This window comes from Malaclemys terrapin, chromosome 7 (genome assembly GCF_027887155.1).
Source record: "Malaclemys terrapin pileata isolate rMalTer1 chromosome 7, rMalTer1.hap1, whole genome shotgun sequence".
Lineage (NCBI taxonomy): Eukaryota > Metazoa > Chordata > Testudines > Emydidae > Malaclemys > Malaclemys terrapin.
In genome coordinates this window covers 56,197,871-56,225,105 of record NC_071511.1, presented here as the reverse complement: position 1 = coordinate 56,225,105, position 27,235 = coordinate 56,197,871, and the positions used below count along the sequence as shown (strand labels likewise).

The following is a 27,235-nucleotide window of genomic DNA, read 5'->3' as shown; positions in this document are numbered from 1 at the left end:
ATGAGCTCCTCCCGGTTAAACAACAGAGCTGAGAGCCACTTTCGAGCCCAGGAGGAGCACGAGCTAGAGACCCTGGGGAAGAAAGCGTGGGACAATCCTGTTTACAATGGCTCCCCCTCTGCCTCTCTGAAGATCCGAGCCATCTACAACCCCAAAGCCATTCTGGAGAACCCCTATGAGAACATTGAGAAGCTGGGAGACTCCCTTCCCTACCAAGAAGAGAGGAAAAAGGCGGAGGATGTGAAGAAGAAACCCTTGCCCAAGTGCTGCTTCTGTGTCTTCAAATGCATCCGAGGTAAAACTTTGGGGGTCTGGTTAGAATGTGTTTATAAACCCATGTGAAGAGCAGCCCTGGGAGCCAAGAGCCATAGAGCAGCTGTGTAACATGGAAAGCTGCACATAGCTATACTGAGCACTCCTCTAACGTATTCTGTCTGAGGTCACACAATGAATCTGTGTCAGCTCCAGGGACAGAACCCAGGAGCCCTGATCCCACACTCCCTGCCTTATCTCTGAGGTGTAGCTGTTGTCCCCATTTTACAGATGGGGACACCGAGGGGCAGAAAAGCTAAGGGGCTTGCTCGAGATCACAGCCTAGAATAGAACCTAGGCATCCTGATTCCAACCCCTTACTGTAGGAATTAGACAATACGCCCTCCCTAGATGTTTTTTATTCTAGAGGGGGAAATAGTGACCCCATATCAACACTTCCTATATATACATATGTATATAAAACTGGAAGATGAAAAGCCACCACACGATTGGGCTGTGGGGATTAATCTATAGGGAATGAGCATAAGAGTTATATATACTGTACATGGCTTTGCTAAAAGATAACTGGGGTGGGGGGACGTAGGGAGAGGGGAATTGTTTAGGCTGGCACAAGGGGCTAGATGGAACAGTAAGGGGGCTAAAAGGTAGAAACACTAAGTTAGGCTGCATCTTGGGGCAGCTTCCCGCAGTGGGATCTAGTCGATTTCCGAGTATCTCCCAGCAAAAGCCTCATGGGTTGAGGAATTAAACACCAGGCTGGAGAATGCATTAAACTGTAGGGAAAAACCCGGCACTGGTGGCCAATGAATTGGCAACATAACCTAGTAATTTTTTTCCCCCAACTGTAAATTCTGTGGCGTTCTAATCACAGTTTCTAATACAACCCTTGTGCAAATGTACCCACTGTAACATGTATGTAAATCATGGATATGCAGGGCTGGAAGAGACCCCAAGAGGTCACCTAGTCCATTCCCTGCACTGAGGTAGGATTGAGTACATCTAGAGCATCCTTGACAGGTGTTTGTCTAACCTGTTCTTGTCTAGACCAGCTGTATGATGTCTATAGTTTATATGATCAAAGATTTCTGGGCTGCCATTTAGAGCGAGATCCAACACACATTGAGTCTTCCCACTGATTCTGATAGGAGTTGGATTGGGTCTCTAGAGCAATTGATGGCATCCCTCAATAGCGCTGAGATGTAGACCTCCCCTGGCCCAGTAGCACAACTGGAAACAGAGACTGAGAGAGGAGGAATGTGCCTACAGGGGATGATAGGCTAATGCATTATTTACTTTGTTTTATTCTGAGGTCTGCAGTCCCCACAGGACTCCTCCTTTGCTCGGGGTGCTGTGACATAATTACAGCGTGATGCTTGTGTCGGAGAAAAACTCTGCTTCCACACTTGAAAACTGAGATCAATAATTCAAAAACAAAAATCCCTTTCCAGATACGATCTCTGTGTAGTGCTGATGTCCAAGAAATGAGACTGAAAACCCCTATGGTACCATCATGTCCTTCCCTCCCACCCTGACTAATCCACTACTGCCCCCTGTAGGCAAAGATTACCCGTGTACAGAGCAGTGTCATCGGGATCTGATCCAAAGCCAGAGAAAGTCAATAGAAAACCTCCCATTGATTTAATGGGCTTTGGCTCAGCCCTTAATGTATAGTCTAGTAATGACACTTGACCTGCAGCAAGCCCTTTGCATCCTCACGGCACTTGCAGATACTAATTAATTAATTAATTCTCAGTGCACCTTATACATGGAGAAACTGCTTATAATGCAGGGCTCGCCTGGTCTTGAGTCTCCTTCCATCCTGTCCCCCTGGAGGATGCTGATGGTGTGGAGAACAATTTTAAACAATTTATTAAATCTAATGTTTAAAAAATATATATAATACACAGGTTGGGAAAAGAGTGTCTGTACATCTGGGTATAGTGCTTAGATTATCCACAAATATAAAGTTAGTTTTTAAAAGTTAGATGATACATAGAGTACATAATCAGCAATAACCCAAATTTAGGTGACTAGATTTAACAATGCAGTTTAGATATTAGAATCCGAATACTCGGGTACATCACTCATGAAAAGTTGTGCAGGGATTTGGTTGTGGAAAGCAAAATATATCAAGGAGTGGAGATTGTCCTTCAGTAATTGAGAATTAGGTGGGTTGTCTATTCAGAAAATACAATACACGGGAAAACAAAGTCCTGATAGAACTCAGTTCCTGACACAGCCATTTCGGCTGCTTTCCAGTCAGCAGAAGGGTCCAGGGCAGAGCCAGGCAGTGGGACAGGCCAGGTGGTGGGTGACTTTCCTGCATCTGGGGAAAGGCATGTTTTCTAAGCCATAGGTTAAAGTCGAGGCTTGGCTTGGATGGCTTTAAAACTTGGGGAGAGGCCATGTCATTGAAGAACAACATTGAAGTGCAAACATCGTGTGGGAAGGAGTTCTGCTATGTGGGTTTGTTCCAGAGAGGGAGGATGGGCCAGTGGTTTGGGGGCCAACCTGGAACTTTTGAGATCCAGTTTCAATTCCAGGCTCTACGACATACTTCCTGGGTGACTCGGGCAAGCCATATCGCCTCTCCAGGCCTTAGTTCCCCATCTGCAACGTTGGGAGGGTGGACCTGCCCACCAGGGAGGGGGAGGATTGTGAGGTGCTTGGACGCTGTGCTAATGGGAGCCTTGGGTAGGTAGATCCCTGGGGATAGGAGCTGAGGCAATCTCCAAATCCTAGCTCTTTGATTGCACTCATCTTTGTCTTGACGTTTCTTTTTCTGGGCCATATCCTCAGCTGGTGTAAATCGGTGTTGTTGCAATGACTTCAGTGCCAATTGACCCCTGCTGAGGAGCTTGTCCTCTTTATCTCCCCACCTCTGCCACTCTTTCCTTGATACTCCTCTGTCTCTTCCCCCTCATTCCCCACTGCCCCAAGAATCAGCAGACTCCTGCAGGATCTCTTAGCTGATAAACGGGCACAGTGTTATTGAACTTCCCCACCCAAACACGCACCAGAACGTACACCATCCTGCCTGGGAGTTAGCTCAGCTTTTCCCCGTTGAGGGCCCCTGGCGTGCGTTCTCATTGCAGCTGCCGTGTCCAGTGCACCCGGAGCCCAGTGTTGGTATAGTTGGTGGTGGTGTTTGCAGATGTATTGTGTTGCTGAAAGGGGAGCTTTAGCGGAAGAATTACTGAGCAGTGCACAACCTGCTCTGGGATGCCAGGGAGACAAGATCCCCAGCTGGGCTGAAGCAAGGTAGCTCCAGTGAAGTCAATGGAGAGGTCCCAGTTTACATCAGCTGAGGATCTGGCCCATTGACTGAATGGGTTTTGGGGGGAGGTGAGTAGCAGGCTTTTGGGATCCTTTCTCTTTTACCCTGTTCTTAAGCCCCATGGTCTGTGCCCTAGCCTGTGTTCGAAGCCATGGCCACAGCTCCATACTGGACCCCTCAGGATAGATGTGATCATTGGCTAGGGTCCGGTCTCTTGAGAGCAGTGCAAAGTGCTTCCATTCCCTGCTCTCCAGGGATGAAGCAGCCCGCTGGCTTCTCCTGAACGCTCACACTGCGACAGGTCCATTTTCCATCACACCATCCTTTTCCATGGAAGTCATTGCACTTCACGGAACCACAGAGGTTTCGCCAAAATTTCATTCTGGGAGGGGAAAAGAGAGCAGGGTGGGAGAGTTTGGACAGTGTTGAAATGTCACGTTTCGATGCTTTCAGAGTGAAACACTTTGATTTTTCAGTTTGCAGAGACCTTTTGCTTCAATTTTTGTAACGGGGGCCTTGTAGCCTACATTACAATGTAACAATTTTTAAAAGGCAACATCAAACCAGAACATTTTGATCAACTCGAAACGATTTTTTTTCTGGGCATTTGGGGGTTTGTTCCTAATTGCAACAAAGACAAATGTCAAAATCTCAATCCTTTGGGAAACAGGGTATTCATGTCCTCGCAGCTCTATTTGCTCCTGTTATTAACATTACCTGTAGCAATCCTTTCGCCTCTGGCATCCAAAGATTTCAAAGTAATTGATAATCATTGATGATTAAGCGTCACTTCCCTGTGAAGCAGCTAAGGGAGATATATATAGGGACTGACACTTGGAACGCAATCCAGAGCCCAGCATGGCAACTCAGGAGCTATCTCAGAGGAAAGACCAATCCTGTAGTCCTTATTGCAGCCCACACTGGTTGGGAGCGGCGGGGGGGGGAGGAGGTTTTTTGCAAACCCCACGTCCTGCGCACAGGAACCTGTTGTTGGTTACCAGAGCAGACTGAAATGCACATCAGCCCTGGCTAGGGTGCCCAGACAGCAAGTGTGAAAAATCGGGATGAGGGTGGGGGGTAATAGGAACCTATATAAGAAAAAGACCCAAAAATCAGGACTGTCCCTATAAAATCGGGACATCTAGTCGCCCTAGCCCTGGCTGACCCTATTGCACCTCTTCACATGTGCAACAGAACATTAGGACAGCAAGCAAGGGGCTGGTGGTGAGATGAGGCCCCATCTGCAAGGTGGAGATCCAGCCCTTTAACCCTTTACTGCCTGGTAGTTGTTGTTGATTGTTATAGTAGGGCTTAGTGGCCTCACTGTGCCAGGTGCTGCACAAACACAGAAGGTATCCCAGCTCGAGGAGACATACCCATGCTAGCGCAGTGAAAAGGGAGTGTGGCCACTGCAGTCCCAGGGGCTAGCTACCCTGAGTACATGCCTATGGTCTCGGAAGGAATTGGAGCAGCTAGCCTGTCCTGTCACTCAGGCTGCTGCAGCTACACCCTGTTTTTAGGGCACTAGTTCCATCAGAGCTAGCACAGGGAAATTCCAGCTTGAGGAGACGTACGCTCCCAGCATAGATGTACCATTAGAAAGAGCCAGTCCCTGCTCTGAAGAACTTGTACTCTAAATAGACAAGACAGACACAGGGAATATTGTCCCTATTTCAGAGATGGGAAACTGAGGCACAGAATGATTTGGCCAAGGTCACACAGAGAGTTTAGGGCACGGCCAGGAATTGAGCCCCGATCCCTTGAATCCCTCTCCAGTGCCTTAAGTGCATAACCTCCTTGAGGCTGAGCTCCTCCTCACATCCAGGGTTTTGTTTGACCTGGTAGAGCTGTGAAATTTTGCTCTGGCTCTAGATTTGGCTTCCACTCCTTCCTCCACCCCCATAGCTCAGGGGCGTTTGCATGCAGGGTTTTGATGTGAAACCCATCTCTGGTTTGAAGACACCTCAAGCCAATGTTTGCCTCACTGGGTCACTCACACGAACAGTAATTCAGCTGGTCTCAAAGTGCATGTGACCCAGAGAGGCAAACAGCAAACTGTCTGAATGCTCTCTGCTCTGCTTAGCTGCCCTGGGACAGCAGGGAGCGAGTGCACGCCACTGCACCATGTTGGCACACTCCAGACCGAATGCCCATCCTTTTTCTGTCAGAGAGCACTCAGGGTGTTCAGGCTTTGATCAGGCAGAGCTGTGCCCATCTCTCTGCCCCAGGTGTGTACCAGGGCTGGGACCATATGAAAGGAGTGAGAACCATTGTGATTACTGATGTGGATTAAGCCGCCCAGCTTTCAAGTGGAAGTTTAGACATGTGTGGGTGAAAGTTTGAGTGATCACACAAAGGAGCCATTAGAGAGAGAACGAGCAAGCACTTTAATGGACTCAGGCAGTTCATTAGCTGCGCGCTGTCAGGGTCCTTGGAGGAAAAAGCTCCATTCTGCCTGATCAAGCATTAGGCGATGCTCAGTGAGCTGCTTCTACTATGTCAAGTGCATAGGGGCTCAAGACACAGAATTAGCTCCTTGGGGCTGGCCCCTCTGGGGTGTAAATTGCATTGAAGTCAATTGAGCCACATCAACTGACATCCGAGGAGGAGCTGGGCCTCGATTTCCTGCAGCCCCAGGATGTGGGGTCAAGGTGTTTGATTCAGGATCATCTCCTCCAGGGGCTCCTCAGGGTTTGTGCATCGCCCAGGCCCAGAGATTTTGGGTGTCGTTGGAGAGACACAGGAAGGCCCATGCTGACCCTGGAGCACCCGGCCTGGATGCAGCTCAGCTAGGGAAGTCCTGCCTGGATGGCCAGTGTCATCACATGAACATGTGAGACTGCCTGTCAGGTATCCTCTTCCCACTGTGCCAAGCACTTGCTCTTCCACATACAGAGACCTGGCAGGGCCAGCATCCCACTGAGCTGCCACCGCTCAGACTGATGGGGCTTGGTCTGCCTCCTGCCAACCCCCATACCTGTGCGCTGGCCATCACACAGGGAGAACGTTCTCCTGCGGCCTTTGCCGAGCCCTGATGGGAAGGGTGGAGGACAGAGAAGGAGGCAGGAGGGAGGGACTGACGGGGCCTGATGGAGACAGGCAGAGGGGGAGGGGAGAGGCACCGAGGGGCTCAGTTGAGAGGGCAGGGGAGTGGTGTTGTGCAGACTGATGGTGCAGACGGGGATGTGATTACCAGCAGGGAAGAGAGGGTGACTGACTAGACATATCCTGCTGGATCAGGGCTGAGGCGCGCTGTCAGCATGGGATGGACAAGCTTGTCAGATGGCCCCTACTTGTCAACAAGTAGGGCCTCAACCAGGTCCCTTCAGCATGAAAAGCATGAGTGTCCACCACCTGAGCTAAAGGAACAACCCCTTTCAGCTGGCACTTTAGTAGATTCTTATCCTCTTATGTGGACCAGCTACTAGCTGAGCACATGCTCTGCTGGGATGAGTGACCCTTTCACCGCCCTGCCTGTGCTGCATCACTTTAGTCAGTGGGTCTGTGATGCCAACAGTTTCCAAGGGCTTTTCTATGGGCATTGAGCAGCTAACTCCTCTGACAATTTCACCCTAAATTCACCTGGTGCTGCTTTATGCGTAACAGGCCTCTGGGGGACAACTCTGACTGAGAATACTGCTGAAGACCGAGAGCTGTATGTAAAGACCACACTGCGAGAGCTGCTTGTTTATGTCATCTTCTTGGTGGATATCTGCCTACGTGAGTAGCTGTCCGGATGGCTCAAGGGTGGGTCTGTGTCTATGTGTGTAACTCTGTTTAGGAGGGTTTATGTTTTGGACATCTTGGCTCTAATTTATGGGATGTTTAATATCTCGTATGTGCACCCAGAGCTCTGGAGGGCACATTCTTAACTAAATCAGTAAAATAGCAACATCACGTAACAGCAGAGGGAAAAATACACTAATTTATTACACAGCTGGTCAATGCCAGATCTTGGTAATCTTTAGAACAGCTTGGAATGTTTTCATCAAAATGGTCAGCATACACATTTTCTTGTGAATTGACCTTTTCCAGGTTTTTTTTGTTGGGTGGGGGGGAGAGCGAAACATTTTTGGCTTTCAAAAAAATGTTCAATTTTTGAAAAAAATCCTCACAGTTTGGGGTTTCACAATTCAGTTTTTCACTGACAAAAAAGTCCATAGGAAATTTTGGGGGGGAAATGAAGAAAAATGTTCAAAATATACGCAGGGGAGGGGAGAGGGTATTTTTGACTAGCTCTAGTGGTGATTCTCTACGCTCCAATGGCACCGTCCATCCAGCATTCCGTATGGCCTCTGCAGACAATTCCTGACCCTCACCAAGCTCCCTGCAAGGGAGTTAAGTACCGCCAGACCCAGTTGGTAAGTAGTTATGGGGTCTGAGTTTCAGAAGGGCTGAGACCCACATCTCCAGTTGGCTTCTGCCGGAGCAGCGGTTGCTCAGGACCTCTGAAAATGATGGCCTAAGTGCCGTGTCTGAGTTCAGACAGCAAATTGAGGGCAGAGAGCCCAGGAATCCTGGTGGCCACTGCCCCACTCTACAACTCCAGTGCATTCACTGATGCTTCTTTCTGGGATTGTGAGAGAAGCAAACCCCACTAGCTGGCTCCTGAGAGAAGAACACATCTCGGAGGAGTCCTGCACAAGATGAGCAGAAAAGTATTTCTTCACTTCAGAGATGTCAAGGCTCTTACTCAGGTGTCTCCCCTAACTCCCATCCACACATAAAACCCTTGCACCCGACTTTGGTGGTGCTTTCAGCTTGAGCTAACTGCCCCATCCGGGGCTATCGGCTAAAACCCCGAGTGAGGCTTTCATGTGGGCTGGTAACCCGCTCACTTTGCAGTGTGGACACAGGCTAAACCATTGCAATGCTGATAATCCTTCCTTCAGCGCCTTCCCATGATTCCCTCTATCTAGCCAGAAGGACCAACAAGTTCTCCCACAATTCTCTGGGAAAGAATCAGAGCAGCTCAGATAACTGCAGAACAAGAAGCTACGGGTTGTGCTCACAGACGTGCTGACGACACACCCAGGGGAGCACAACACCCATGAGGGCATAGAGTCCCAGGTATGGCTTTGCAGAGTAACTGCTCACACCCAGGTTCCACTTGCCCAAGAAGACATCTCGGCATCTGAGACGTCAGCACAAGGCCTCTGCACTAAGTGACTTGTCATCTCCTGCTTTTAAGCCATGCTTCCCAGACCTCAGCACAAGCTCTGGCCATTAACCTCTATCAAGCCACTGCAGATTTGCACAAGAGCCCCTCCTCAGATTTGCACCAGGAAGCTCTGTAAGAGCAAAGGACAAATGCAAACAGCCAGGTCTCGAAGCTTCCTGGAATCTGAGCCACATTGTTCAAACACACGCAGGGAACTGACGTTTCCCCTTTAAATCTTGATGGGCCATGCGGGAAGGGTGGTTAGGATGATAAGGGGGATGGCAGCTCACATTGTCCTCGGGGGTGGATTTAATGCAGCTCTGTACCGAATAGTAATGTACTTTGTGTGGGCAGAACAATTGCTGTTTGCTTTGGGAAAGTTCATTGTTATCTCAAAGGAGCACCTGTGGCATTGCATGGTGCAGTGGATTATATTTCATGCACCCCGTGGCAGAACACATACACAAAGGTACCAAACGGGGTGGTTATCGCTCAGGCACAGGGGGATGGCATCCCAATCAGTCTTCCAGCATGACTGAGACACACACCTATTCTGAGTCATGCAGAACTCAGTTTTTGAACATTGGTTGCTTTTTCAGGAAACCCTTTCATTGAGGGACAGGTCTTAGGATTTGCAGTGTTTGATTCTTTGCCTGGGAGAGAAGTGTGCGTGTGTCATTTGTGTTAGATCCCACTCAAAGGTCTGGATCCTTGTTGAGTGAAAACTAATCTAAAGCTTCCCACCAAGGGAAGTCCCTTGAAGTCTTCAAATCCAGACTGGATGCCTCTGTAGCCAAGCACAAGTTCTTGGGCTCAATATCGGGGTACTGGGTTGAAATTCTCTGACCTGGGATATGCAGGAGGTCAGAATAGATGTTCGAACAGCCTTGGAATCTATGCACTTATGAATCCTAGGACTTGAACAATGGCTATGCATGGCAAAATGCCTGTGTAAGACAGTGGACGAGTAAGCAGAAAGAAACAGAGCTGTAATCGGCAAGGTTTCTTCATCAACTTATAACCACCATCAGTTTAGTCATCACCAGGGATTAAACCCTGGCTCCTCAAAAAGCTTAGACCATGAACATCTGCAGCTGGTGCTAAATGTCTATGCCCCTGGTGCAGAAAAGCACTTGGGTGCATGTGTAACCCTAAGGAGCTAAGGAGTCCCATTGACTTCCCAGGTCAGAGGGTGGAGCAGGTCCCTGGAGCAAGGTGGGGGACCTGGAAAGGAATAGTGACTTTCCCACATTTCCTTTCCTGGGCCCTGTCCCAGCCCTGCCCACACAGAAGATAGGTACTTGGCTGCTGTTGTTTTTAAGCATTGTCACCCTTTAAGAGCTCAGTTTAGGTGCTTCTGTATGGTAAAAAGGAGGCCCTTTTAAAACTGTCCAGCTGGGCTGCTTGCATACAACCTGCTGCTCTGGAGAAGCCCAGCAAGCCAAGCCACTGCAGCTCTGAAATAGATTTCATCCCCAGTGAGAGAGGCCCCTCTGAATTCAGAAATACTTTTGCTGAGGACTTTGGAGAGTCCCTGAGCATCAAATTCTTCTCTTCCTTCTGCATTCTCTCCTCTTTCCTCCCAAACTCACCTCTGCTAAGGTAGAGCTGATATTAATGTTAGTCTCTAATATTCATGTGCAAGGGGAACCATCCCCCTCTCTCCTGTTTTCTCCTAGTGACTTATGGAATGACCAGTACAAATGCCTATTACTACACCAAAGTGATGTCCGACCTCTTCCTGCACACCCCTTCAGACAGTGGGGTCTCCTTCCAGTCCATTGGGAGCATGGCTGAGTTCTGGGGGGTGAGTACAACCAAGTACAGTCCCCAGGTTCTGGGAAATGGAAATCTTCCCACACTGAGCCCTGTGCTGGCCCATGTCCCTCTGGGCAGTGTGTTGTTGCTCCATTTGCTTCTGCCTGTTGATTGACTTCTGTGACTGTCAATTTTAGTTCCCTTCCTGTGTGAACAGTAGAAATTTCACTGTCATTTGCACACACAAAATTCACTAGCCATATCTAGCTATTTGAGCACAGGATTTATTTCCATTACTGTGTTGCCTAGAGGCCCTGATATCCCTCTAGGCGCTGTACAGACACACGGTGAGACAGTCCCTGCCCCAGAGAACTTGCAACCCAAATAGACAAGACAGACAAAAGATGGGAGAAAGGGAGTGCTATTATTCCCATTTTACAGATGGGGAACTGAGAAGCTAAGTGACTTGTCCAAGGTCCCACAGGAAGTCTGTGGCAGAGCTAGGAATTGGACCTAGAGCTTCTGCGTCTTTCTCCAGTGCTTTAACAAGAAGCACCTTCTGATTTATGTGTGATAACTGCATGCCTAACTGGTGTGAAAATCAGGCCCTGGCTCTCAGCCTATGTAGACTCCTGAGGGAATTTGATTGTAAGTCCCTGCAGCTTTCATCAGAGTAATGAACAATGATGGAACAGGTGCATAGGATCCATCGGATTTCTGCTAAAGAACAAGCTGAGAAATGATATGGCACAAGCAGCATGAATGCTGGTGAGACACCACGACCTCTTGTGCTGATCAGACAGCTATAAATAGCTTGTAACGAGTTGCCTTTGTCTGTCTCCGCCATTTAAAAGCCTACCATGAGCTATAGATTTGCCTTTCTCCCACTGCACCTGGGCATTGGTTCACCATTTTCCATCCCATCCTCCCCTTTTCTAAAGGCATCCCCCTTCCATCTAGCCACGATACAGCAATACGGGGAGGGCAAGGGCATCATGACAAGCTGACACCTGGTTGTGACAAGTCCCTGCAGCTTTCAGGGGCATCCCATTGGGTAGTTGTCTTGAGCCAGATGCCTGATTCCTCTTCTTTTGCAGTATGCCCAAGGCCCATTGCTGGATAGCTTGTACTGGACCAAATGGTACAACAATGAGTCACTAGCTCACAACACCCAGTCCTACATCTACTATGAGAATCTGCTGCTCGGTGTCCCACGTCTGCGCCAGCTGAAGGTGAAGAACAACTCATGTGTGGTGCATGACAACTTTAAGGAGGACATTTCAGGTTGCTATGATGTGTACTCTGAGGACAAGGAGGAAAGAGTTTCCTTCGGGCTCATCAATGGAACTGCGTAAGTGTGCCCCTCTGACCAAACTCCTTTGCACGGAAAATCTTTGATTGACTTTTGCCGGAACTTTGGCCAACTTTTGCTAAAATACCATGTGAAAGGCTAGTCCCATGGGTAACAGGATGTTGGGGGTGAGAATCCCGTGTAGGCCTGCAGAGTGCTTTCCCTCTGACTCCCACTGGCAGCCAGACCAGATGGGTCCTATTGGCTCCAGACCAAGGATATTAAAAAAGCTTCAGTGTCTCTCTGAGGCTGGAGCAGAAGAGGTTCCTGCTGGGGAAAACTCTAGGAACTGCCATGCTCAGAAGAAAGCTTAGGTTGAGACTCTTGTATTTGTAGTTTAAGTTGATGAAGACACAGTCCTGGGAGAGAATATTTTTGGACCAGATGCAGTGAGGGCACAAAACCCGCTACTTCCCCTATAATATCTGTGACCCATGAGAAAGAACCAAGTCCAATAGGTCTTGATAGCCTGTTCTCAGCCCAACCCCAGATGTTAGGATCATTCAGTTAAGAACTGTGACTTCTGGATGTTTATCTGAACTGAACCAAACCTGCAAAACATTTTGAAGTTCACCTGTTATTAGACTGTCTGATTTCCTCACCCTTGGTTCATATTAGGATACTGGTTGTGGAGTTGCCATGTTATAGTCAGAGAATATTGAGATGTGATCATTTTGATTAACACTGTATGTGACTAGGTCAGTAAGGTGAACTTGCTGTATACTGGGGTTATGAGACTTGCCTGTCTGAATGCATTGTTCTATCTTAAGACTGTGGGAGAAACAAGCAGGGAAGCCACTCAGTGGACCCTGGTAAGCAACCTCTGAGCAAACACTCGCAGGGCAATTACAAGACAAAGGGGGAACCTATTAGTTTTGGGGATTCTATATCCTGTCTCCAGCAGTTGCAAGGCTTGTTCTGCCAGTGCTGGGATTAGCAAGTCAGTGAGCCAGACACAGTTAAAAAGTAACTTGGTCTTTGGGAAGCAGAGTGATCAAAAGGACTTGACAGTTTTTAAAGAAATCTCTCCCTAAAGGGGAGGGGTCGGGGAGAGAACTGGTTTGTGAGTGACAGGAAGAGACTGTCACGCACACCTGAACAGTCTTGTGTGGCTCTGCTGGAAGCTTAGCTCTGCCAAGGTCCCGGTGTGGAAGATGAATAGATCCCTGGCACGCTGGACACGCGCATCGTCTGTTCATTGTTTTCAAGTCTGTTCTCTCTATAATGTTGTAGTTCTACCTAAATCATACTTTGCTTTAAAGAAGGCTGCCTGGTCACTGGGCAGCACCACTGTCATTGCTGCTGGAGGGAATAGAATGGCAGGCGCTGAAGATAAATGAGGCCTGCTGCCTAATCGAGGGTAATCACAGGGGACTGCGGCCAGGGCCCATGCTGACCATGGGAGAATCGCATGATTCCACCCTGAGAAAGGTGACAGGTAAAGGCCAGCAGGGGTCAGCGGCGTGGCTAGGCCTGTGACGGCCAATGTCTTGTAGCAGTGGCTGTGACTGGGGGCTCCTGTTGTGCTAGGCGCCAGATAGCAACACAACGCGAGACAGCCCCAGCCCTGAAGAGCTTACAGTCAAAATACTCCAGTGCGGCAAAGGACAGGAGGAGAAGTGGTTTGCCCCAGGCCACCCAGTGGGACAGCTGGTCCCCTGAGTCCTAACTCTGTGCCCTAGCCATTGGGTCACGTTGCCTCTCAAGGGTGGCTTGTGGATTTCCCTGTGCAGGTGGAAGTACCATTCTGAGGAAGAACTGGGCGGCTCGTCCCACTGGGGTCGACTAACCAGCTATAGCGGGGGAGGATATTACATAGACCTCAAGATGACCCGGGAGGAGAGTGCGGAAGCCCTGCAAGTCCTGAAGGAGAAGTTGTGGCTGGACCGGGGCACCCGGGTGGTCTTCATTGACTTCTCGGTGTATAATGCAAACATCAACCTGTTCTGCGTGCTGAGGTAGGTGGAGAGCAGTGGAGACCCTTTTGTCCTCAATCCCATCACATAGCACTGAAAACATGACATTCGCACCCTGCCCTGGCCTTGATGCCTTTAATCCAACGCTCTCCAAGCACTTTACCACATTAATGAATTCAGCCCCTGTGCCCGACTGTGGGGTAGGCCCTTATTGTCCTGCGAGCCTGCAGCAGAGACATTAAGTGACTTGCCCTAGGTCATATAATGAGCTAAAGGCTGGGTTGGGGAGAGAAGCCAGGAGTCCTGGCTCCCAGTCCTCTCTAACCAGAAGGGATGGAGGAGGCATGAGTTCTGACTTTTGAGGAGGGGGTGACATCTCCTTCCCTGAGCCCCGTCACCTTTGATGCCAGCTACTGCCATGATTTCAAGCACCATAAAGACCCGCAATAGATCACTGTGTGTACGATGAACCGAGCTAAATCTCTTCCTGGTGGCTGGGCCCGGGGCAGGCAGAATTATGGGTCCCTAATGTAACTATTGCCTAAGGAGAAGTATCACGTAGCTGGTAGTAAAGCACAGCTAGGGAAGTGCTCCCGGGTCAGCAATAAGTAAATAGTCCATTATTCAGATGAAAATTGGACACAATCCAAATAAACTCCTGTTACGTTCTCGTCCAGTCTCCCCAGGAGATCCTTCACCTGCCCAGATCCCACTCCCTCCAACAGACCAGCGGCTCCTCATTTTATCAGATTGGGGCCCCACTGTGCTAGGTGCTGTACGTATCCCTCATGAGAGGCAGTGCCTGGGAGCAATGGGAGCTGCTGCATGTGAAGCCATTTTGAAAGTCTGGGCCCACCCAGGCTAGGGACTCAGGCCCCGGTCTTCACAGGTGTTTAGGGACTGAATGCCCATTGAGGATCTGAGCGTCAGTATTATTGGTAGCTGCCACATGGTTAATAAGGAGCCTTTATCTTACCACCATAACCACCGGCATTTCACTGGTCCCTGGTTCCCTTCTCCATGCGCAGCGAGGCAGCGGAGATGATTGAAAAAGCCATATATATGTGCCTGACTCTCCCACACCCCTGGGTTGGCAGGTGCATCAGAAGGAGGGGATGAGCCCAGTGCATCTCAAGAACATACAACAGTCTCATGGTCATTCTGGGTTTCCTTCTCGCCTTCCAGGTTAGTAGTTGAATTTCCAGCCACCGGTGGTGCAATCCCTTCCTGGCAAATCCGTACGGTGAAGCTCATCCGATATGTCAGCACCTGGGACTTCTTCATTGTGGCCTGTGAGATCATTTTCTGCATCTTCATCTTCTACTATGTGGTGGAGGAGATTCTGGAGCTGCGCATCCACAGGCTCAAGTACTTCACCAGTATCTGGAACATCCTGGATGTGGTGGTCATACTGGTAAGTGGGGGTGGAGGTGGGGCAAAGATGGAAAAGCAAAAGGAAAGTTAAGAGCAGGGGAACTGGCCCAGATAAAACCAGAACTGGCCCAGACCTTTGCCCTAATCTCAGACTGAACCGCTAGAAGGAGACAATCGCATGCACTAAGGCTGTGACTTTCAATAGCAGTTCGGTGCCTTTGCAGATCTCCCCCTTGAGCACGTGCTTGGCTGGATGAGGGGCTAAGCCAGTGTGTTCCTACCACCCACCTGTATTGCCAGTCCCTCCAGTGAAATAGCCCCATGGACCAATACCAAGGAGTTCTGATGTTTTTAGCCCCAGTCCCCAGTGAACCTGGAGGCCCAGCGGTAACACAGGCCATTTCCTCTTTTCAGCTGTCCATCGTTGCCATTGTGTTCCACATCTTTCGCACCATCGAGGTGAACAGGCTGATGGGAGAGCTGCTGAGACACCCTGACATCTATGCAGACTTTGAGTTCCTGGCTTTCTGGCAGACTCAGTACAACAACATGAACGCAGTCAACCTGTTCTTTGCCTGGATTAAGGTACCGCATGGGCTCCTGTGAGAGACTCTGCCATCTGAACAGCATGTGGGGAAAGAACCCAGTGGGCCACAGTTCAGGGGCTCTAATCTCCCCTCCCCTGGTGTGGACAGAGAGGAGCAAATGCAGGTGGGAATGGGGCAGACTAATGGAGAGGAATATCTCTGCCTCGGGTCCTGCTCTCCGCATGGAAGCCCTGCACACCACGGAGTCTGTGCTCTGGAGAGATGGGGTGAGCTGAGAGCTGTGGCATAGAAAACGGGACATTATGGTGTTGAGCACCACGTAATTTTATCCCAACACTACAGAAAAAAATCCCACAAAGTGGAAATGTTTAATTCCAATTGTTTTGCAACAAAAGGTTTCGCGTCTCGATTCGAAACGACTTTTGCTTTTGAAATTTCCTTCAATTTTATTTTTGTAAAAAATTAAATGTTAAGACTCCCCCACCCCCACCCCCAAAAAACCCCCACTCGAAATCTGCCCATTAGAAAAGCCAATTCCCAAGGGCAGGGGCTGGATGGAGAAATCAGAGCCCAGCCTTCTGCGTGCAGTGCTCCTGGAAAGCTTCGTATCTACAGCCCTGGAGAGACGTCGTCTTATCCGCACAGCAGACAAGCCGCACAGCACAGAAAGTTTCTCCAAGCAGCCCGACCCTGCCCTGCTAGGACCCCCTCTAGGACAAAAGGGAAGGCCAGTTTCCAGACCCACTTGATCTTGGCACCTCTGCTAACGTTGTCAAAAAGAATGATAATTGGAGCTGATTTTTGTGGTGATTTTCCTGACATGGACACACTAGGAGCTGGGCTGAGACAATCAGCTCCTTTCACATTGGTCACATAGCCAGCAGCTGATAATGACCATCAGTCAGTGCTGACCTTGCTGAATGACCATTGCAGACTCAGGCAGCGACATACCTTTGGTACAAAGCCAACAGGTTGGGCTCTGTATTCTATGCTTATCTGGTCCTCGTTGCCTCAGTCTGTAATGCATTTATCCTCACAACACCCTGGGAGGTAGGGCAGGGCTACTATCCCCATTGCACAGATGGGGAAACGGAGGCACAGGGATATTAAGTGAGTGGCCTAAGGTCACACAGGAAGTCTTTGGCAGGAATTGTACCCAGTCTCCCTCCTGGACACCCTAACCATTGGACCATCCTTCCTCTCTACCTTCTCTTCTGCCCTGCTGCATTGTTTCTTGTAGTGATACTATTAACTCAGTGTGTGCATGTATATGAGAGATGTCCACATCTTACCTTACCCCTGTCTTTTTTCCCCCTAGATATTCAAGTACATTAGCTTTAACAAAACAATGACCCAGCTTTCCTCCACGCTGGCTCGCTGTGCCAAGGACATCCTGGGTTTTGCCATTATGTTCTTCATTGTGTTCTTTGCCTACGCCCAGCTGGGGTACCTTCTCTTTGGGACGCAAGTGGAAAACTTTAGTACCTTTATTAAATGCATGTAAGTGTGTTTCTCTCTCCTTTTCCCTTCCCCGCTCACTGTTTCCCGCCACCCTTTCATTCTCTGGCATCAAGTGCAGTCCTTCCCTGTGCAGACACAATGGGCAGTATCTTCTCAGCAGATTCGTCCCTGGGTGGGTTCAGAGTCACAGCTGCTCGTTTTAGTGAGACCCCTCCATTGTCACTGCATGCCAGTCCCTGCAGAGCCAACACAGCTCTTGGAGAGGGAGCTGGCTCCTATTCCTTCTCATTTGTTGTCAACAGAATTATCAACTGCATTCCCTTTAATGGAAATGAAACTATTTTTTTTTTACCTTCTTGAAAGGAAGCATTTTGGTGGCCCTGAACTGAAGTTGTTTGCAATTTTCAATCTTTGGGAAATTTCATGATTTCAACTTTTCAGGGCAGAACGAAAACAGATTTAGAGATGTTAGACTTCCCCATGGAACGGAAAATCCATTTTCCAACCAGCTCTGACTCTCCCCAGCCCTGCTGGCCCCAGTACACCCAAGCACGGTGGGTAAATTCACCTCTAGATCCATACTGAGCAACTCCGCTCCAGCTCCAGGTGGTGTGCACTGAACATCCTGGCTGTGTGGGTTTTGCTGCAGGTGGATCATTACTTGCCTCTTGGCTACGTTATTAGGGAAAGACTCAGGGCCTGATCCAACGTCCGTAGAAGGGAAAGACTCCCGTTGACTTCAAAGGGTTATGGATGAGACCATTAATGAATGATCTAACTGCACTAATTCAAATGAGAGAAACTCTTTCCTATCCCTCCCAGCAGGATGATCTGTGCTGCACATGACATGCAGAAGGGCAAATTCAGCTCGGTTACACCCATACAACCATACTGCAGTCATGAGGCCGGGAGGGTGCAAGTGACAGCAGTCTGCAGCTCAGTGTGTGGGTGATCACCACTGGGATTAGACAGGGAGCTTGGGAACTTGTTTGTGTGGCGGGGAGAGAAAGAGACCCAGTGATCACAGAGTAAATTCCCTCCTCCTCACACCCCCTAAATAAAAGGGGGAGGAGAAATCGCTGATCCACACTACAGCTGGAAATCCAAGGGGTTATTCCTATTAAAATTACTCAGGAAATGAGGGAGGAAGTGGGATATTTCACTTATATTAGGAAAAACTAACCCCTCCGAATGGATTCCTTTGCATCCACCTTTTCTACGTCCCCTCTTGCTGTGGCTTGAAGACTACAACTCTGTAGCTTCTAGTTTAAAGCAAAAGTCACAGCTTTCACCTCTAGGGCTCCACTCCAAATCCACTCCTGCCAGCGGCCTCTGTCAGGTGTGTCCATCTCACTGGACAGCTGCTCAGCCTGTGTGAAATGCGTTTGAGGGCCTCAGTTCCACATGGCCACAGGAGAAAATCCCCCAAGCAGACTTGCACTGACCCCCTGCTGGCTCCGGGGTGGGCTTGGCTAGCACGTGAGATTGAGTTGGAACATGACCTCAGTCATGTTAATTCACATGATGTTTGCAGTCAGTGTAGATGGAGATGTGTCTAACATCGTAGCAGCTGCTCACAGTTAGCTCCAGTTCGAGTTGGGCTTACCCAGGAGCAGACGACACGATGCTAGATAGGATGGAATTGTAGGTGTTACTTCACTTGACTCTTCAAAGTCATATTCTAACACAGGGGTTCTCAAACTGGGGGTCAGGACCCTTCAGGGGGTCACAAGGTTATTACATGGTGGGGTCATGAGCTGTCAGCCTCCACCTCAAACCCCGCTTGCCTCCAGTGTTATAATGGTGTTAAATATATTTAAAAGTGTTTTTAATCTATAAGGGGGGTCGCACTCACAGGCTTGCTATGTGAAAGGGGTCACCAATATAAAAGTTTGAGAACCACTGTTTAACACTAATGTCTAGTGAAAAGCTTCCCCCTGTGGTTGAAATTGTAGACGGGATTTCTACACAGAGCCATGCCATGATAGCCAAACACTGCTATGGACTCCCCCTTCAGGGGCGCATAGAAGAGTTTTATTCCACAGACCTCAAGGGAGGGGAAAACCTTGTCTGTAGCTGTTAGGGACCCAGGGCTGCCTGGTTGTGGCTAGTGAAATTTCATCTGCATGTTGGATGGGACCTCACTTGGCCTCTTGTCGGTTGCTTCAATAAGCCCAGCTGTAGGAGACTGATCTGAATTGTCTTTTGGCTCACACATCATCCACAGCATTGCTAATCACATTCCTGTTGCAAAATCTCTGAGCCACAGTCTACAGCTCAGTTGCACCTTAATTGCTGTCTGCGGCGGGGCGAAGACTCACCGGTGCAGCGCCTCCTGCTGATCGTCCAGGGAATTAACTCTTTCCAGCCCAGAGCACCCTCTGCAGGCCGGTGTCTTGCCTGCCGCTGGCCCCCGTGTCCCTCCCAGACCTTCTATGTCAGGGTTCTGCTCCCGCAGTAACCCACAATCTGGGTCTCCCCACCCAGGGGAAACCCCAACCCTCTATCTCCACCTTGCCTCAGTAGCTACTGCCAGTCATCATCTAGCCCCTGCTCTCTGGGGCAGACTGCAGTCTATAAATCACTCATCACGGCAAGGGGGGTTGGACCAGCTGCCTCTGCCTATCTGTGGGCTGCCCCTTTGCAGCCCCAGTACCTTTTGTGGGCCCTTAACTCGGCCTGCAGCCTTGCTAGACTGGAGCTCCCCAGCTCCCTCTACCCTTCCCAGCACTGCTCCACCCAAGATACCCTTCTCAGCTTCCCAGGCAGCCAGGCTCTCCTCTCTCTAGGAAGCTAGAGTGTCTGTCAGTCTCTGGCCTTCAGCCCTCTTATAGGGCCAGCTGTGGCCTGATTGGGGCATGGCCCCACCTGTAGCTGCCTTGTGCTTCAGTTTCCCCATCTGTAAAATGGGGGTAATGGTACCAACCTCCTTTGTAAATCACTCTGAGATCTCGCGCTTTTGAGATGCAGCTCAGGGCTATTATTATATGTACGTAAATCCATCAGACAGCTTTGATAATCTCAGGCCAATCATAGCCCTCCATTCACCCTACTGATCAACACAGCGTGGGCACCTCCTGCAGAGCAAGGCTAAACTCAACGACTAATGTGCTGTCAGAACAAATGGTATGCTCAGCTCTAGTGAGCACAGTAGACCCATCTCATGCAGAAATCGAAAGGCAGGAAATGCATGGGCAGCCAACGTGATGGAAGGCATGCAGGTTGGTACGTTTCAAGGACTCAGCCCTGTGAAAACGGCCAGCGAGTTGTCTCGAAGTGTATGACTCTCTAATACGTGTCAAGCTGTGTTGTCGATACACTGCAGGCGCCGTGCTGACCTTGGGCTCTTTCTGTTCCTAGCTTCACCCAGTTTCGGATCATACTTGGCGACTTTGACTACAATGCCATCGACAATGCCAACAGGGTGCTGGGGCCCATTTACTTCGTCACCTATGTCTTCTTCGTTTTCTTTGTGCTGCTGGTAAGCGAAAGGGGCTAATCTGCCTAGAATGAAGATTATTGTTCTGTGCGTTGCAGCAGCGCAGACCAGACTGAGATCAGGGCCCTGTGGGGCTAGGTGCTGGACAGACATACAGAGGGAGATAGACAAGAGCACATTATTAACGTGCTCATTTTGCACATGGGGAACTGGAGCCCAGGCAGATTCAGGTCCAGATCCACAAAGGGACTTTGGTATTGCCAAGGTGACTTGGCAATCGCTGGAATCCATGAACCCTGGGCTGGGTGTCTAGGCTCCCTATGCAAGGCCAGGGGGAGAGATCCCTTCTCCTCAGCAGGTAGAGGGGGAATTGAACCAGGGTCTCTCACATGCCCTAACCACTGAGCGAAAGGTGCTAGGGGAGGCTGCCAGCTCCTTGCCTCCCCAGACCTTCTGTGTGGCGTTAAGCATGCTCAGGGCACACCTATCAGATTGGGCCCCACAGGTGAGATCGGCAGGAGTGCACCTATCTTCACCTGGCCTGAGGCTCACGCTGGGGCCTGGATGTAAGAATGGCACCCAGGCACCTGCCTGCACCAGCAGTGTGCACACCCAGAGGCAGAAACATAGGCACCAGCAAGGTCAGGTGGCAGCTAAGTTGGGGCTTCGTGCATCGCAGGGCTGAGGTGCCTATGTCTTTGTGGATTTGGGTCCAATGCCACACAGGGAATCCTGCAGAGTCTGGAATTGAATCTGGATGTCCTGGGTCCTAATCCAGTGCCATAAGCACGAGCCTCCTTCCTCTCTAGAGAGCACTGTGCTGGTCTATGGTCACTGTCCCCTCGCCCCGGGCCCTGTGTTTTCAGTGGGAGCATCACCGGGTGGGAACGGCTTCCTGTTTGTCCGAACCCTGCTGACAGATACTGTGCTGAGAGGCAGTGTTGCTGTCTGACCGTGGAAAGTCACTTACAAATTGCTCCTTCCGTCCTGTCCTCCCCGAAACACTGCCACCACCCCGGGGCCGTAAGGGAGAAAAAGAACTGGCGCGGGCTGGCCACATGGCTCAGTCTGCTTCAGCTAGTTTCTCCTTTCTCTAGAACATGTTTCTGGCCATCATCAACGACACCTACTCAGAAGTCAAGGAGGAGCTTTCAAACCAGAAGAACGAGCTGCAGCTCTCAGACATCCTGAAGCAGGTTGTATAGAGCCCCATCACCCCCAGCTCGCTTTGTCCTAACACACCAGAAAGTGAATGCAGCACCACAGGTCCCAAATTCACATGAAATGTACTAGAGAGGGGGCTCCGCCAAGCCTCCAGATCCGTCCTGGGGGGCAGGAGGAGTTCCACATCTGGATCCAAACATGGTTGGCCCTGTTGGCCAAACTTCCAACATCCCTGAACTTTGGGTCTGCATTTTGTGGCTTGAGCCTCTCTCCCTCCAGACTCCCAAATTCCCAAGTAATAGCTGCCACCAGTGCTGATCTTTCTCCTGTGTAGCATGCTTATGGCCACATCCCGAAATCCACAGCATGTTTGTTTCATTCCAAAGGAAAGGTGGTTTTCTTCCACCCAAGTGAAAGAGAAGCTTGGCAGTGGAAACAGGGACTGTAAAAAGGGGCCAAGAGAAACTTATTCCTCAGATAAGGGCAGGCAGGCACACTCCAAAACCACCTTCCCTCCAGTGCCCAACTGCAGTCAAAATGTTTCCAGATAGCCTTGACGTGATGCCCTCTGATCAGAGCCAGGGGAAGGGGCAGACTCCAGACAGCTGATGTGAGCAGGGTTCTCCCCTGGGGAGGCAAATCCTGAGGTCTTATTCAGATTCCACCTGGGCAGAACCATCCTCCCCGCCATTGGAATCAATGAAGTGGTGCCCCTTTCTGCCTATGCAGTGTCTGCACTGGGCGGGCACCCTGTGAGTGATCACAGTCAAGATCCTGACTTGGATGACTGCCCATCAGCAGCTGCGACTCTCCCAGCCGAATCAGATGGAAGCCTCCCCTAGCTGAGGCCGTAGGAGGTGTGAGGAGTCTGCCCCCGCTGGAGCTCTGTGTTAGGCAGTGATGCTTCTGGCTTGGGAAGGAAGGTGGCTCAGTCAGTGAAGAAAGTCTTGCATACACGCAAGACTAACATATCCCAGTGTTACCTGTATCATCTGGCACCTGTACAGTGTTTTACAGCTATCTCTGCTTTGCTTCTGTCTGCCCTGCATCTCCATTAAACCTCCATGGGCATCTCTGACCCCAGGGCTACCACAAGACGCTGATGAGGCTGAAGTTGAAGAAAGAGCGGATTTCGGACGTTCAGAAGGCTCTCCAGAACGGGACAAAGGAGCTAGAGTTTGAGGATTTTAAGAACAGTTTGAAAGAGTAAGTTGGTCAGTTACAGGGCCCCGATTTCCCAGAACAACTCTGCTTCGCTCTTTGCGAGCTTCCCCTAACGTTCGTTACATTTCTGCTGCAATGCTCAGACGTGCCCTTTCCTTGGTCTTTCTAAACCCTAGTCATTTAAGGGCCAGATCCCTGTCTGGTGTAAATCAGCGTGAGCTGCACTGATTCAGACTGGCTGCAGATCCAGCCCTAAACACCAGGCAATGCAGAGTGATGGCTCCAGAAGCTAGCACGGCTGTGCTATGATGCATGGGCCAGCTCTGTATCTGAGACATGATTGGGTTGTGTCTGTGTCCTGTGCCTTTCCAAGCAGAGGAGTATCCCTGCCTGCTGGGGAGTGGGGTGAGGTGGTGGAAGGCAGCTGCCTCATTGTGTGTCAGTTCAGATGCAGAACGTTATAAAGCATGGTACAGTCTCTTTTTCGTGGGCTCTTTATGTTTGTTCTTTCTTTGTTGTTTTCCTTAATGTGCAGTAAATCTAGGTAGAGAGCTACCTATTGCATCTTTTATGTACAGGAAACATAACAACTTTCACATGAGCCCATATCCACTACCACCTCCCCTTGCTCCTCAACCAGCATGGCAGCTAATTCAAGCTTGCCATGCTGGTTTTCAGTGTCGTCCATGTGGACCATCTCAACCTGATCTGCCCAACCTTCTAGCCACCTCTTCCCCCACCCACTCACCTTGCTTCTCCAGCCTTGGCTTCCCCTGACTCTCCACATTGCCTTGATCTGTCCGGCCTATCCAGAGCTCACTCTGCTACCCCCATTAGCTATTACCTCACTACCTCTCTTCAATTAACCTGATGAATTTAGACTCTAAGCTCTTCAGCCTGCTCCCCATGAAGCAGTTAGCTCACTTCCGGGCACTGGAAAAGTCCAGCGTTAAATTCTCACCAGCAAACCCTTCCTTTCCCCCTCCATTTAAAGCTGCATAATAAATGGGATTTTGCTGCCATTCTCATTCCTGTTTCGCTGACTTTGGGTTGTGACTCACATTTGAGCTGTGCAAATAATGGATTTTTCAGCTCACAGGCAGTTCTGAAAAACTGGGGCAGGTGATTATTTTGGGTTGACCCAAAACTTCAAATTTTTGAGTAAATCAGAAGGTTGAAGAAAATTTGGCTTGGATTTCACATTTTTACATTAAAAAAAAAAAAACCTATAAAATGTGAACATTTCCAAACAGCCATTTTGACCCCAAAAAATCAAAAAGTTTCATCTGGAAAATGTCAAAACAAAACTTTTTCAGATTTTTTTTCCCCACCACAATTTGGCAAAACAGACACGACTTCTTGAAACATTTTGGGTGTTGTCAAATCTGCGTTTTTTTTTGCCAAATAAAAAAAAGTTCCTGACATAAAATGCCACCCAGCTCTGGTTCTTCTAACCTGCATTTACCCACAATGTGCTGCTCTTATCCCAAGGCAGGTACCCCAGTGACACTCCCTGGTTTAGAATCTAGTAACATACTGAACTACTCTACCTTGTGTCTTCTTGGATCCATTCTCTTTGCCTCCTGTCTTAGGCTGGGTCATGCCGAGCATGAGATCACAGCAGCCTTTTCCAGATTTGACAAAGACGGTAACCAGATCCTTGATGAAGAGGAACAGAAGCGAATGAGGCATGACCTAGAGGAGAAAAGGGTAAAAGATGGGGGTGTGGGCTGAGAAGGGAACCCTTTTTTGACACAGTTCAATCTCCTAAATTCCTTGGGTCCTGATCCTGGGGCAGGCATGTAAAATAAGTGGGGGTGCCATGTCTGCATCTCTGCATACACTGCAAGGGAAGATGAGGTTTTTGACAGCTTGTGTTGTTATGTATTAAATATACCCTGGTAAGTCTGGCCAAAACTACAATTCAGCTTTCCATGTGTGTGTGTCTCTCTCTCTGTCTTCTAGGTCGCTTTGAATGCAGAGATTGAAAACTTGGGCAAATCCTACGGTGATAACAAACTGGATGAGAATCTGACCTTTGCGGATGCAAAGAACAATCACGCCAATAAGTCCACCTGGGTGTCTGAGGAAGAATTCCAAATGTGGGTCACTGCTGGTGCTAGTCCAGTGTCTGAAAGCAAAGGGCTTGATTTCCTGCTGCCCTGCCCCCTCATGGAGCCACATCCACCTGTGCCTCACGGGTGTGAAACCTTTCCAGTGTGATCTAGTCATGTTGTTTTCCCACCGCGCACAGAAAGCCCAGGCCGCGTCTGGCCCCTTTTGTAATGGAGTTCGCTTATTTTGTGAACACCTTGCTGGAAAATTTCCTGGCATGTGTCTGGAATAATCTCTCCAGCTGCTGCTTCTGCAAGGGCGGGTCATGCTACACACCCAGGTCTCAGGTCAGAGGGTGGAATGGGCACCCTCAGCCAGTGGAACCAGAAGGATTTGTGTAGGAGTGACCCTGATTTACAGCAGCTGAGGATCTGGCCCTTATTCGTCAGGTGTGAGGATGTAGGCAGGGCAGGACTATTTCTCCCAAAGAGGGAGCACAGTCTAGGGCTTAATGCACAACACGGGGAGTCCAGAGATCCTGGTTCTGCCACAGCAGGCAGGATCCTGGGCCAGGCATGTAGGGCCATACTGAGACAGAGGTTGGAGCAGGACAAGGCTGCTCTGGGAGGCTCACCTAACCACGTGGGGAAATAGCTTGGCCCCATCCACATTACCTGGCCAGTGGTTAACCTGCCTGGGACATAATTTGTCTTAAGCATGATCACTAACCACAGCTGAAAGCATAGCCGCAGGCCCAGAGCCTCAGCTGGTATAAATCAGCAGAGCTTCATTGACTGGGCTGAAGCTCCGCCAGCTGACACCCATGGGGGATCTGGCCAGGCTCTGTATGTTCTCTGCTGCTGACCCTGTCCTGTGTCATAGGGGAAGGTTTACAAGGGCTCATGCTCTCTTCCGCAGCCTTCTGAGACGGGTCCTGCAGCTGGAGCACTCCATCGGCAGCATCGTGTCCAAGACCGACTCAGTGGTGAGCAAGCTGGAGGCGCTGGAGAGAAACAAACTGCAGAGGAAAGACCTGGTGGGCAAGCTGCTTGACAACATCAGCAAGGTCAGTTGTCCTCAGACAGACACCCCAGCCAGCTCCCCGGCAAGCAGGCCATGTCCCCGTCCGACTGGCCTGAGGGGTCTCTCCCTGCCTGAATGCATTGGGTCAGTTAGCGGCTTGTTTTCCAGGCTCTGCTCCTATAGTAGTGCTCAGTGCTTTGGAAGAACAACCCCTTTGCGTTAAGGGTCGATGTGACACCAAACCTCTTGCCTGCAGGGTTCCAACCCCAATGCCCAGACCACATCCACTAGTGGCACCTGGCCCATTAATTATCACCTGTACACAGACCTCTCTCCACTGCAGAGCACTTTCAGAACCACTGCCAATCCCACAAAGGACTCTCAGCATGGCCATGTGAACACAGCTGCTGGAAATGCTCCAGTGAATAGACATTTGCCTGAGCATTCCCTTGGAAATGTGCATTTGCGCGACATTCTTGCAAGCAGCATTTTGCAGAAAAGAATTGCACACGTTTAAAAAAGACTCTGATGAGGCTAATCCGCAAGCCATTGGTGGCCCATGGAAGGTATATGGGACTTGGAGAGGAGACCCCAATGAAAGTGTGCAGCCCAATCAGTGCATGGCCCCGGTTCTCTCCAACTGTGGCGATGGAGCCTTTGGTAGTATTCTTGGTAAATTGTTGACAGAGAACGTCCATTTCTTCCCCTCTGTAACAGGAGGAACAGCCCAGACAGGAAGAACTGCTCCAGCGGAACCTAGACCCACTGGTGAAGGAAAACCAAGAAGGCTGGCAGACAAAGCACATGCTGGGAAGCAACCTCAATGGGAGCTCTCCCCAAAATGGTAACAGTATCTACCCCAACCTGCCCAAGTCGGGGTTACCGGGCTCTCAGGCGCCCAAGAACACCCGGCCTCAGTCTAACGTGCACTTCTGACACCCATCGGAGTGCTCCCATCCCACCTTGGATCCCAGGGTACTAAGTCAGTCTCAGCTGATTCCCTGTTGTTAGACTAGCCACGAAAAAGACAGACTATAACAGAGATGTCTGTCTCAGCTGATGCGGTGCAGAATCATGGATGTTATTATTTTGTATTTGCAAGTTGTGTAACACCATAGATCTAGAACTCCAGGTTCAAACACCTCTGGGCTTCAAGGAAGTGTTCAGACCTGGATCCAGACTGTGTTGCTGGCTCCTATATCTCTAAATGGGCTAACCTTGTCCTATCCTTCCCCCCTCCCCCAGCTCCCCAAGATCTGAACACCCCAGCG

General features: G+C 49.8%; 1 protein-coding gene across 1 annotated transcript; it reads left to right on the top strand.

Moving 5' to 3' along the window:
• PKD2L1 (polycystin 2 like 1, transient receptor potential cation channel) lies at positions 1-26,900 on the top strand. Its single transcript, XM_054035572.1, has 15 exons — positions 1-295; positions 7,157-7,270; positions 10,391-10,518; positions 11,567-11,820; positions 13,554-13,778; positions 14,922-15,150; positions 15,525-15,695; positions 16,977-17,158; positions 20,480-20,600; positions 21,656-21,754; positions 22,807-22,928; positions 24,479-24,596; positions 24,852-24,988; positions 25,860-26,007; positions 26,682-26,900. Exons 1-15 carry the CDS (start codon positions 1-3, stop codon positions 26,898-26,900), a joined length of 2,562 nt encoding a protein of 853 aa, XP_053891547.1.
• Positions 26,901-27,235: the final 335 nt, after the last annotated feature.

What these genes read in the sequence shown, in the direction of transcription:
- PKD2L1 (XM_054035572.1), top strand. Translation starts at nt 1, where the DNA reads ATGAGCTCCTCCCGGTTAAACAACAGAGCTGAGAGCCACTTTCGAGCC. An exon ending in TGTTCTTTGCCTGGATTAAG is followed by an intron (nt 15,696 to 16,976) that starts GTACCGCATGGG and finishes TTTTCCCCCTAG; the next exon opens with ATATTCAAGTACATTAGCTT. An exon ending in TCGTTTTCTTTGTGCTGCTG is followed by an intron (nt 20,601 to 21,655) that starts GTAAGCGAAAGG and finishes TCCTTTCTCTAG; the next exon opens with AACATGTTTCTGGCCATCAT.